This window comes from Vipera ursinii, assembly GCF_947247035.1.
Source record: "Vipera ursinii genome assembly, chromosome: 1".
Taxonomy (NCBI): Eukaryota; Metazoa; Chordata; class Lepidosauria; order Squamata; family Viperidae; genus Vipera; species Vipera ursinii.
Window position 1 is genome coordinate 224363995 of NC_139512.1, and position 12956 is coordinate 224376950.

Here is a 12956-nt window from a genome sequence, read left to right on the forward strand (position 1 = left end):
GCAGTTTAAATTCAATCACATTTAAGTATCTAAAACATTTCCTTTATCTAAGTCATTTCAACTTTTTTATATTACTCATATCAAGAAGGAGAATAAAAAAGGGGGAAAAGCATTCTATATTATTTAGGGAATTCACCCTCTTAGAATGTCATATATATTCCAAAACCTTTCTATTTCTTTAACCATATTCAAACAAATGTTTCTTTTTTAAGCATTCTCTCTGGTAAGTCCCATCATCTATTTTCTTGGTTTCCACTTTAGTCTTTTTCCTTTGCCCAGTATCTTTCTTAATCAATGTATTTCGTAAATGTTGCTGTAGATATAAAAAGTAAATCAGGTGAAGTGTCTTTGTATGGGGCTTCAGCCTTTCCATGTTTGTTCTCTTATCATTTCCTTTCTCTCCAAAGTTCCTGACATCTCTACAGTCCATTTTATCCAGTCTGTTTTTTTGTCCTCAGATTTATTTTGTAGTGTTAAGGAATAAGTTGTTTTTTTCCAATTCTTGTGAATTTTTCCCACTAGGATTAAATCATGTTTTCTTGTTTTGTTAAGTTCCATCTTTAAGTCTCTATTCTCAATTCTATATCCATTTATCTGTTTTGTCTGCTCCTTCTCTGTTGTTGTTTTCTGGGAATTTTTTTATTATAGAGTTAACTTAGAAATAGATTGATTTATATTTCCAAAGTTATTTTGGATTTCTTTGTGGTTTAAAGTCATTGTTGTTTGAATTAGTTGCAGTATACTATATATCTCCTCCTGTGAAGTATTTATGTTTTCTTGATATGTTCTTTCTACATGTCTCTGATTCATGATGGCCAAAAATTTGAGTTTTTCTCTTCCTTTCTTTTCTCTGCAAATAGCTTTAGAGTCCCAATTAAATAGATATTTGTAATCCAAATAGTTCAAAAAGGATTTTTTATGAAATTTATAATTCTCTCTTTGTCTAGAGCCCATATTATTGTCTTTTTTTGTTACAGCTGTTCTTTGTTGTTAAAACTTTAAAGGTCACAAACACAGATTAGCTATTCCCAGGTTTTGCCAAGTCTTATATTAAAGTCATAGCTGTCATAGTCTTCATCCACCACTAGGTGTCAGCAACTGTTTGTTTTTTAATTTCCAAAATAAACAATTATCTTTAAAAGGAGAGTCTTAACCATTCAAACAATTTTAGATTTATCCAGATTTAAGTTTTAAATTTCAGGTTTTATATTTATTTCACTTCCATATATTTTGATCCTCCATAAAAAGATTAATTCGCCACTTAGTATAAGGGTGGGAGAGAAATCCCACTCCTTCCCTTTTGGAGGTATTTTGCTTTCCAGGAAATTAAATGTAGAATAGAAAAGAGAAGATCGAATTCCTCACTCAGTTTCAAGCACTCTGTTCACAGTTGTGCTGGTTAGTGCTTTTGGACTTCGGTTGCTAGTAGCTCAGATTGGTCAATGCAATACGGCCAGCCTTTCTCCAGTCGTGTTAGAAGGCTTTCCCCAAGTTGAACAGAATGGCCGCCACCATTCCAGAATCACAGAAGCACCCTTCTTTCTTTGTCGCCTCTCTGGGGCAACTTAGACCCAGGCAGGGCAACATCAGCCATGGGGGTGCAGAGAGTCCGCAAAACTGAAACCAGTCACTACCATGGAAAACTGGATAAAAAAATGTTTTGAATAAGAGTTAATTTAATATATATATTAAATGCTTGTATACACACACACACACACAGACACACAGACACAGACACAGACACACACAGACACACACAGACACACACACACAGACACACACACACACACACACACACACACACACACACACACACACACACATATATATATATATATATATATATATATATATATATATATATATATATATATATATATATATATATATATAACCTTGCTAGGCCCCAAACATGGGGCAAATCTTTATTTCCTGTTTTCAGCCTATCTTGAAGGCAATCAGCCCAGGTTCGAATCTCAGAAGGGTATGGCTGACTGATGAAGACTAAAGAGTCAGAAATGCATCTCAGTCTCCCTTAATTCTTTGTTAGTAATTTACACAAATATATGAACTGTCCGGTGTGACTACAGCCGGTGTGGCCTTCAAGATAGGCTGAAAACAGGAAATAAAGATTTGCCCCATGTTTGGGGCCTAGCAAGGTAATCTAAATAGTTAACATTTGACACATATCTCCCCTTGCAGAAAGCTAACAGAGCGAGAGAGATCCTGTGGCTCAAGAGGTAAATATACTGCCTAATATGCAATCAGCCCAGGTTCGAATCTCAGAAGGGTATGGCTGACTGATGAAGACTAAAGAGTCAGAAATGCATCTCAGTCTCCCTTAATTCTTTGTTAGTAATTTACACACACACACACACACACACACACACACACACACACACACACACATATATATATATATATATATATATATATATATATATATATATATATATATATATATATATATATATATTTGTTATCTATCAAAACAATAAGAATTGTATTAACTCAATGTTTGCAAAAGAGGATATTTTTGGAAAAGAGGAAATCAACTAAAACCATTATGTGGATTATGGATTATAGAAATCGTTAATGATTGTTTTACAAATGTAACCCAGACAACACACTGTTCACCAATTATTAAGTGATTTATGTTTTTTAAAAAAGATCAATAAAATATATTACACACACACAAAAGGAAAGGATGCAGTTTAGCATAAATATAAAATGTTCAGGTCAGCTATTCCTTATAGGTTTATGCAGGAATTAAACACAGGGATGTATCACTGCAGTGAGTTTTTTCTTGCTCTCTTAAGGATGTGCATGCAGCTTTAGTAAATGATAATAAAAGATTTAGAAGATTGTCCGCTAGTTTGGGTTTCTAAGTACCACTTTCCTATTGAATCTATTCAGTCAGAAAATGTGAAGGGCTTTTTTTCATCCATTATGTGTAGTGTTTGTGACTGGGTCCAAAGCTGTGATAATATCACATTCTTTGATTCATCTATTTTCTGTACAATTAATCATAACATTCTCATTTCGTCATTCAAATGTTTCTTTTCCTTATTCCTTTTAATGCCCTTTACAAGAAGAGTATTTGTCTATCAGTAGTGGGATTCAAATATGTGAACAACCAGTTCTCTGTGTGGATGCCGCTTCCAGAAATCCGTTCTGGGCCTGGGCAACAAAAAATTAGCTACCGGTTCTGCCGAAGTGGTGCAAACTGGCTGAATCCCACCACTGCTGTCTATTCACTGATTTGTAATTGTGTAGGTACAGAATTCTATCATATATTTGCCTAGCAATTTACATAGACACACACCAAATCTCTATAGCAACAAGACATTTGGTGTTCATTCTCTATTCTTTGCTTTCAAGTGCAGTAAATGACAAATATTATTTGTCAAAGGTATAGTCTCCTTTTAAAAAAAAATTAAGCTGAGTAAGGTAAAGATTTCCTGCAGCCATTTCTTCAGCAGATCCCACTGAGACTATAGAGCCCATAAAACTGGAAGCACAAAAGCAGCCAAATTTATTTGTTTACAAATAAATAATTTCTGTGGTCATTGGCAAACCCTTGATAGTTGTGCAATCTGTGGAAGAAAATACAGGATGGTTATGGCTGCAAAAAATACAAGTAGCAGGATCTTGTTTGCAATATACAAATCATGTGTTCCATAAACCTTTTTTGGTTTTCCAGTCAAACCTGCATTTAGAACATCTGAGAAAATTTTATTTCCATATTGACTTCATTAAAGACACAGCAAGCATGGTTATTAGATGGCTATGCACTAATTTTGCAGTACATCTCTATTTTCATTCACTGCGGGATTGTTTATTTAAGAGGTTATTTGATTTGTAAAGCAGTTTTATATAATTTGGAAACCAGCAGTAATATGAAGGAATGCAGCTTAATGTAAAGCAATAAGCCAGTGCGACATTCTTCATTTTAGCCTTTTTTGACATCAGCAAGTAAAAATCAACTACTATCTTTTAACAGGAATTATCTATAGAGCAGACTTTTTCTAAAAAATTATTTTTTTGTTGGATTAACCAAGTAGATGTACAGTTTTCAAACCAATGGCTTAGCTATGTCATCATCAGTATTTAGAATCAAAATATTATTTCAGTTTTAAATATTTCCCAGAAATATCTGGAGAGCTATAATTCAGATTATTTTCCCCTCATCAAATATTCATTTTAGTTTAATGTTGCATTTTGTTTAAAACCTACTTCATACTTACACATGGCAGTCAGATTCTGTTACTGTTTTCCACAATGAGCATGTAAAATATAAAGAGGGGCAAACATTTTGGATCATGTGGGGAAAAGATACATGCATTCTGAAATCCTTGGGATTTATTACTTATTGGCTTTCTCTCTCCTTATCCTTTGTGTGTTTATTACAGAAATCATTGCTGTGGATGTTAGCCAAACTCTTTAGTTTGTTTGCAATTATGGTCTCTGACCAAAATATTTCATAAAATGCCAAATGTATCCTGTTTATAGTGTTTGTATAGTAATTTGCTTTGTGCAAGCTGCAAAAATGTTCTCAGAGGCCTCATCTCTGTTCTGCCACAAATGCTCAGGTTGTTGCTCTTCCTCATACAAAACATAAATGACTAAACCCTAATGTTGCTAATTCTTCTGCACTGCCATGCCTCTCCTGGAAAGGAGAAGGAAAAGGGGTGGGCCAGCCATTAGATTGTTTTTCATCAGCATATCTGTACAGGCTGGGAGAGTTTAGACTGCCTTTTCCAGCAGTCATAATCATTGTGGGTAGACATAATCTGCAGATGTCATGTTCACTTCAAAACAGCTTGCCTTTGTCTTGAACTAGGTGGAAGCAGCAACTGATTCAGATACCGACAGCAGAGGCTTACGGGAGTATCATTCGGTTGGAGTGCAAGTGGAAGATGATAAACGGTAGGTTGAGCAATTTCTGAATATGTTTTTGTCTGCTTGGTCTATAAATGTCAGACTCAAAACCAAGAATGGCACATGACACACACATGGACATATGACAAGAGTTCTACAGGTGTTTATTCAAAAAACCCCAAACAGTTCCTCAAAAAACACCCCTGTTGCGCAGGTCTGGATTTCAAGCTCAGCCCAGCAAGAATCACTGGGTAACCAAGTGCAATGGGCATACACAAAGTCCAGGAAAGCAGTCTAGGAGTCAAACAGTCTATGATACATAGCACGAGCACACAAGGCACAGAACTGGGCAGGTTGCTCTAGCAATACTCAAGTCCTCAGGGCGGGGTTAAATAGGCAATGCCTTCATGAGAGGCGAGGTAGACTTTCTAGCTGACTGGCATTGTGCCTGTCTCCTCTCTGCTCTATATATTCTTGGATCACGAGGAGGTGTGGATTCCACCTCCTCTGCATTGCTAAGGGACGGCAACTGCTCCCAGTCTCACCAACCTGCTGCAGCTATGGCTCACCTCCCTCAGCCACAGCCTGATGCTGGTCTGATAGACCCAGCTGAGACTGCTCCCTCAGGCTAGCATTCTCTGAGCCCCAATCCTGACCAATAGGCAGCTCCACACTTTCCTCTGCAGACTCAAACTCACCCACCTCCTCTGAACTCACATCTGGAGAGAGGTCCGGGAACAGATCAACGATACCAGATTTAGGACTCATCTACAGTATACTCTAGGAACTATTCAGAAGAGGCTGTCTTCACCCTTTTTCTATCACATATAGTATCTGGGCTGAGTTGCCTCTTACTCCTCTGAAATTCATCCTCTCCTTCTGGGAATCCACCTCCTCACTATATTACATTCCATAAGATCAGAATTTCTCAGCCTTGGCAACTTGAAGATCTGTGGATTTCAACTTCATTCTGGGAATTCTGGGAATTGAAGTCCACATATCTTCAAGTTGTTAAAGTTGAGAAACACAGGTACAGATATAATCATGTGCTCACATACTGTATATCTATTGTTGTTTCCAAATAATCTTTTCTCAAATCCCATCATCTGCACCCTCTGTTTTAAACTTCATGGTTTTCAACTCATTTATTTGTGTTTTGTTTAGTGATAATGTGTCACTGTAGCATTTACAAGATACTTCTAGTTTCTACTGTGAGAATAAATCAACATTTGCTTTCCAAATGAAGTTTGAGTAATATTGATTTGTATTTTGCTTTGGGTCATTAATAACCATTTATCCTATAAAGACTGCAGTCCATTCATGTTGTGCCTTTCAGTCTTTATACTTATTGTTATTAATATTCCTAAAGCTTTTTTTAAAACCCTGAAAATCACAGAATGTAGATGGTGCCTTCTTTTTTATAAACTAAACATTGTCAATATATGGATCAGTGTGTTGTTGTTTTTTCCATTTTACTTCAGCCATGGACGATTTAAACGCTCAAACAGTGTAACGGCAGCTGTTCAAGCCGATTTAGAACTTGAAGGCTTTCCTGGTCACATAACAATGGAGGACAAGGGTCTTCAGTTTGGTGGCTCTTTCCAGCGACATTCAGAGCCAAGTACTCCTACTCAGTATGGTGCAGTAAGAACTGTACGGACACAAGGCCTGTTTAGTTATAGAGAAGATTATAGGACCCAGGTTGACAACTCCAATCTCCCACCACCTGAACCCTGGTTGGAACCATCCATTGAGACGGTTGAAACAGGACGAATGTCTCCATGTCGCCGGGATGGGTCATGGTTTATGAAGCTGCTACACACTGAGACAAAAAGGATGGAAGGATGGTGCAAAGAGATGGAGAGAGAAGCAGAAGAAAATGATCTTTCTGAAGAAAGTAAGAACATATCTAATTCTTACTGTGCTTATTTTTATCTTTAATTTTAATCTATTCACTTCTGTACTGTGACTGTCATCAGTTTGCATTTTGGAATTGGACAAAATAGAGAATGTCTGATGGACCATGCACCCTGCCATTGCACCGCAGAGTAATTTCCCCGAAGTATTTCCTTTTCTTGTAAAAGCTGAAACTTCTACATTTCTATATAGAATCGCATGAATATGTTTCCTTGTAAGTACTGACTTCCAGATATGAAAGAGAATTCAGATGGGATTCCAAACATAAAACACAATACACCACGCTTTTATAGAGAGGAAGAATTAGATTAGTTAGCATTTGACTCTTGCCTTCATTATATACTACTAGCTTTAAAGAAAAATAGATCAAATTAATGTCAGAAGCCCAATAGAAATATATATCGTTTCTTAAGTTTAACACATTTTATGGATTCTATTATTCCTACATTCTTATTAAAAGCTTACTAGCTTTTCTTATGCTGGTTAATAGTAATTCTGAATAAAATTGTTGTCCACCAATCACAGTTTTGCCATCTGGATACGTTACTCACGCGCTGGTCGCCTCATATTGCATTAGTGCAATCTGCCCTCAGAAGACCACCTAGAAGCTTTGTTTGGTTCAGAAAGCAGCTGTGCAAGCAGTAGCAGATGCCTTTTGGTGTGCCCATGTGTCATCACTGCTATGCCAGCTGCATTGGCTGCCAGTCAGCTTCAGAGTGGAATTCAAGATGTTGGTTATTTTCTATAAAGCTCCACCACAGCCTTGGTGGAGCAGTGGGCTAATGCCTCCTTAAGTAACACCAGCTGCCTGCAATTAGTGCAGGTTCGCATCCCACCAGGCTCAAGGTTGACTCAGCCTTCCATCCTTCCGAGGTAGGTAAAATGAGGACGCAGATTGTTGGGGGCAATTAAGCTGACTTTGTAATAATGCCGCTTGGGGTGTGTGTGAAAGCCCTAATAAGCAGGCATATACATAGAATGAAGGCTACTGCTAAGCTTGTAAGCCGCCCTGAGTCTTCGGAGAAGGGCGGGATATAAATGGAATTAAAATAAATAAAAATAAAAATAAAAATATGATCTGGATATCTGAGAGACTGCATTTAAGTTTCCAATCGTTTCTGCCCACCCACTACATTCTGGCAGAGTGGGTGTGGTCCAGATCCCCAGTATAAAACACCATCTTGCGGGACTGAGGAAGTGAATCTTCCACACACTGGAACAGCAGCCCCCCCCCCCGAGATAAGAATGGCACCCTCTTTCCTGGAGTTCCTGAAAGCTTCAAAAACCTGGCTTTGGCCCCAGGCTCAAGGTTGATTTTTATTATTTGTTCAATGATCCATGTTTTGTTTGGTTTCATTTAATTTTGCAGTGTATATGATTATTTTAATCTGGCTGTCCATCTGATATGATGTTTTATTTGATTTGATATTTTTTCTAGTTTTTACACCGCCTAGAGCCCATTAGAGATGGGCAGATAATACATTTGTTGTTAGTTGTGAAGTCATGTCCGACCCATCGCAACCCCATGGACAACGTTCCTCCAGGCCTTCCTGTCTTCTACTATCTTCTGGAGTCCATTTAGGCTCATGCCTACTGCTTCAGTGACTCCATCCAGCCACCTCATTCTCTGTCGTCCCCTTCTTCTATTGCCCTCAATCTTTCCCAGCATTAGGCTCTTCTCCAGTGAGTTCTTCCTTCTCATTAGGTGGCCAAAGTATTTGAGTTTCAGCTTCAGAACCTGGCCTTCTAAAGAGCAGTCAGGGTTGATCTCCTCTAGGACTGACCGGTTTGATCGCCTTGCAATCCAAGGGACTCGCAGGAGTCTTCTCCAGCACCATAGTTCAAAGGCTTCAATTCTTTGGCGCTCAACCTTTCTTATGGTCCAACTTTCACTGCCATACATTGCAACTGGGAAGACCATAGCCTTGACTATACGCAGTTTTGTTGGCAGGGTGATGTCTCTGCTTTTTAGTGTGCTGTCTAGATTTGCCATGGCTTTCCTCCCTAGGAGCAAGAGTCTTTTAATTTCTTGGCTGCAGTCTCCATCTGCGGTGATCTTGGAGCCCAGGAAAATAAAATCTGTCACTACCTCCATTTCTTCCCCATCTATTTGCCAGGAATTGAGAGGGCCGGATGCCATGATCTTGGTTTTCTTAATGTTAAGTTTCAACCCAACTTTTGTACTCTCCTTCACTCGCAACAAGAGGCTCTTTAGTTCCTCTTCACTTTCTGCCATTAGAGTGGTATCATCTGCGTATCTTAGGTTGATGATATTTCTCCCGGCAATCTTAATTCCAACTTTTGATTCATCTAGCCCTGCCTTTCTCATGATGTGCTCTGCATATAAGTTAAACAGGCATGGTACAGTATACAACCTTGCCGGACTCCTTTCCCAATTTTGAACCAGTCAGTGGTTCCGTGTCCAGTTCTCACTGTTGCTTCTTGACCCGCATATAGGTTTCTCAAGAGACAAATAAGATGGTCTGGTACTCCCATCTCTTTAAGAACTTGCCACAGTTTGTTGTGATCCACACAATCAAATGCTTTAGCATAGTCAATGAAGCAAAAGTAGATGTTTTTCTGGAACTCCCTAGCTTTCTCCATGATCCAGCATATATTGGCAATTTGATCTCTAGTTCCTCTGCCTCTTTGAAATCCTGCCTGTACTTCTGGTAGTTCTCAATCCACATACTGCTTTAGTCTAGCTTGTAGGATTTTAAGCATAACTTTACTAGCATGTGAAATGAGTTTGAACATTCTTTGGCACTGCCTTTCTTTGGAATTGGAACAGTACATACATTCTTAGAAATTGGAAAAACTGTTCTAGAAACTGACATTTTATCAGTTATATTAGAGAAGTAAGCATACTATATTCTATCTTGGTTATCATATATTATTTTCTATAGGTAAGGGCTTGTCTGTCTTTCATTCCATTATCAACAGCAGTCCAAGCTCCTGTCAATAAAAACAAACATTTAATAGGAGGATTGTGGAAGGAAATGTTTCAATTTATCCCACACTAAGAGTAACACAATTTCTAATAGGTACAAGTTACAAGGGAGATAGGTTGTGTTTTGTGCTAAGACAAGTTGACTTTGGTAAGCTACAATATAAATTGCCCTTCACTTTTTCCATGTAAAACATAAACAGGCAGCAGGTCAGAAAGAGTTGTAGAATTTTTGCTCTACTGAATACAAAAATAAACACATCTTGCTCTACATTAGAAATAATTGGTTGGATCCAGAGAAACTTCATCAATCAGTCAGTTAAATGAAGGGATGGTTTTTCAACAGAAGTCCTTTAATGCTAGCCCATTAGTTAGCTAGCAAACTTAGTCAAATTCTATATCAGATAAAATAGATTGTATACTTCCATTTTAAACCAAGATAGGGATTTTCAAAGCTAAACATTTATTAAACTCTTTTTAATATTGCACAAATAGAAATTATTTAAATGATGCTTTATTTCCTGAAAAGACTGAATTGCTTCAAACATGTTTTTAGCATAAACAAACAGTAATATATATTTCTCTTTTTAGTTCTAACATGAAATCAGTTGGATTATTAACATTCCCAATTCTTTGAAGGCAGATAAAAACAACCCAAAAATATTTTAAAAGAGCTATATAAATCTCCATAAAACTGCTCATCTTAATCTACTTAGAGTACAAGTTTCATTTTATTCCAATATTCAATATTCAAAAAAATACGTATTATAATAATCCTGCAATGCAAAAAAAGAAAATCTTGTGATGAGTAGTTACAATACTTCAGTTCAGTAAAGCATGCAGGAAATAAACAGTTAAGATAAGAATTCTTTTCCTTTTTTGCAATGCTATCCCATGCATAAGGATTGTTGAATACTGAACACTATTATGTTCAGTCGTGCTTATTACCAACTGTAACCTAAATATAATGTACATATAAAATATGCTTAAGAAAAAAAGGCTTCTTACAGAAATGGTGATCACTTCAGCAAGGAAAGACATTGGTGCAGTGTGTTAATCCATGTAAGCTTGTTAAATCTTCCAGGTCAACACTCTCTTCCATGCTTTTTCATCACACATAATCAGGTATTTGTAGCAGGGTATAATAATAACATTATGTGAAATAACAAAGAGTTTGGTGATATCTTAAAGGCTAGCCAACATATTTATCTGCTGTGACAAATTTTGGAATTTGTCACAACTTGAAAAGCATGTCAATCAACAGATGAGTAAGATGAATGCACCTTCAGGAGCAGAAGTTATGACCTTCTGGCAGCTCAAGTCAGATACCACTATGTGGTGAAATTGGGTGCTTAGTAGATTTTATAGGAAAATTTGTGTATTTGAAGTGTCCTGGCTTGTGTGTCTATTACTTTAATCTAAGTAGATCTTCTTTCAGAAATAACTGGATGGCATTTATCAAATACTGTAGTTCAGTTATGCTTCTTCTTCATCTCTATGATTTATTCCTACCAATAAAAGTTTACAGTAGTCAAAGCAGAGATGCATCTTGAAAGTCCGCACTGTTTTCTGTGAGTGCAAATTTCATTAAGATCCATGCCAGTGGGATTCCAGGAGATGTATCCATGTATCCCTATTAATTATACATCTGCAATGTGCAGTCAATTAATTTTGTGTGTGTGCTGTTTCAAGAGAATACTTGTGAAGCTGCTGCTTATATATAGCACACTACTACAATATTGCTTCATTATTCCCCACTGTAGATTCAATGGATGTTTCAGTTTGCTTTTACATAATTTGGCCATCCTGTAGTCCTTTGATTAAAAGATGTGTGATTATAATGTATACCTGGTATGGTGAAAATACCAGTCTCAAAGCACCAGCAATTCATATCTTCAGACCAACAATCTTGGTGACTCTGTTGATGGCGCTGATATATCCCTTTTGGACCATGAAATGAGATGATAGCCACCCTGTAATGCTCTTTGTGAATGATTTAACTGTGAGGAATAGCCATCTATGGATAACATCTAATTTTTATCAAAGCCATGGGAGCACTCTTCTTTTAATATTGTGTGAACGGAGAAGACATATATGAAAAGTTTGTGTCACCAGTAGTATACATTTTTGTAATTCATTCTCAGGAGCAGTTAGACAGAAGTGTCATTTTTCAAAATGATTTTTGGACAAGGAGAGGGGCTCTGAAACTTTGCAAAACAACAACAACCCACATCTTCATAGTACATTAGCATTACCTGTTACTCAGCTATATGTGACAGGAAACTTTCTTTTACAGTGAAGGGTTCTCAATGACATGGAGAAAATTTAGGTTCCAAATTGAAATTGATTCGACCTTTGCTGAATATGGTCTCATCTACCAGCCTGTGACAAAAGTAAAAAGGAATGGGAGATGAGGGGGTGTTATTTGTCAAAGAACAATGGACCTCCCTTGCTTTAGTGATTGTTGTATAGTTTGCAAAATGCACTTTATAAGTTTAAGATTAATTTTTTTGTCCATAACTAATGTTGAAGCTAAGTGCTCTGTAATAAAGAATGGCGTATTCTACGTATATGTGTACCTGTGTGCACACACACCGCTCAAACATCATGTATTGCATAATGTTTGCACGTCTTCCAAAATATATGTTAATTTTAATGTATAATTAATTAGTCATTAGAATTTAGGTAAACATCTTTTTAAAAAGCACTTCGAAGAATAATCCTTTTGAAAATAAGCAATACATTAAATATGTAACAAAATGTGGCCTAAGAATTGAAAAAATGGATTCTCAGTGTTCTTTTCCTGTGCAAGTGTACAACAATCATCCCAGTGGATCTATTTTGCAGTTTAATCTTAGTAATCATTTACCATCTAGGTATCACTTCCAGTGATGAACAGATATCTTCATCTGTTCTGTGTTCTGAAATGCAAAGCCATAAACAGTCCTGTAAAATTTCAGTGTAAGTTTCAGTCCTTTAATCTTCTTCTTCTTCCTCTCCCCTGTCACTTTATTAGTTTTTGAACTATGTATTTATCTTTTTTGCTTTTTAATTAATAAGAAAAAAGCAAAACCCAAATATAATGGAGATGGTGATATATACATAAAAGTGCTTTAACAAAAAAAAAAGAAAGAAAGACAACAAAGAACAAAGAAAATATGTCATTATAATAATAGTTATAATTCTATATATTCTTGTCTAACAAGCATAT

At 36.7% G+C, this 12956-nt stretch overlaps 1 protein-coding gene across 1 annotated transcript in view; it reads left to right on the forward strand.

Moving 5' to 3' along the window:
* DLGAP2 (DLG associated protein 2) overlaps nucleotides 1–12956 on the forward strand; it is a gene marked incomplete at its 3' end in the record, with an annotated part of 96104 nt that overhangs the window by 68219 nt on the left and 14929 nt on the right. The window contains exons 6-7 of the mRNA XM_083348161.1: nucleotides 4844–4929; nucleotides 6363–6778. Of these exons, the coding sequence (XP_083204287.1) occupies nucleotides 4844–4929; nucleotides 6363–6778 (502 nt within the window). The remainder of the gene's footprint in view (nucleotides 1–4843; nucleotides 4930–6362; nucleotides 6779–12956) is intronic.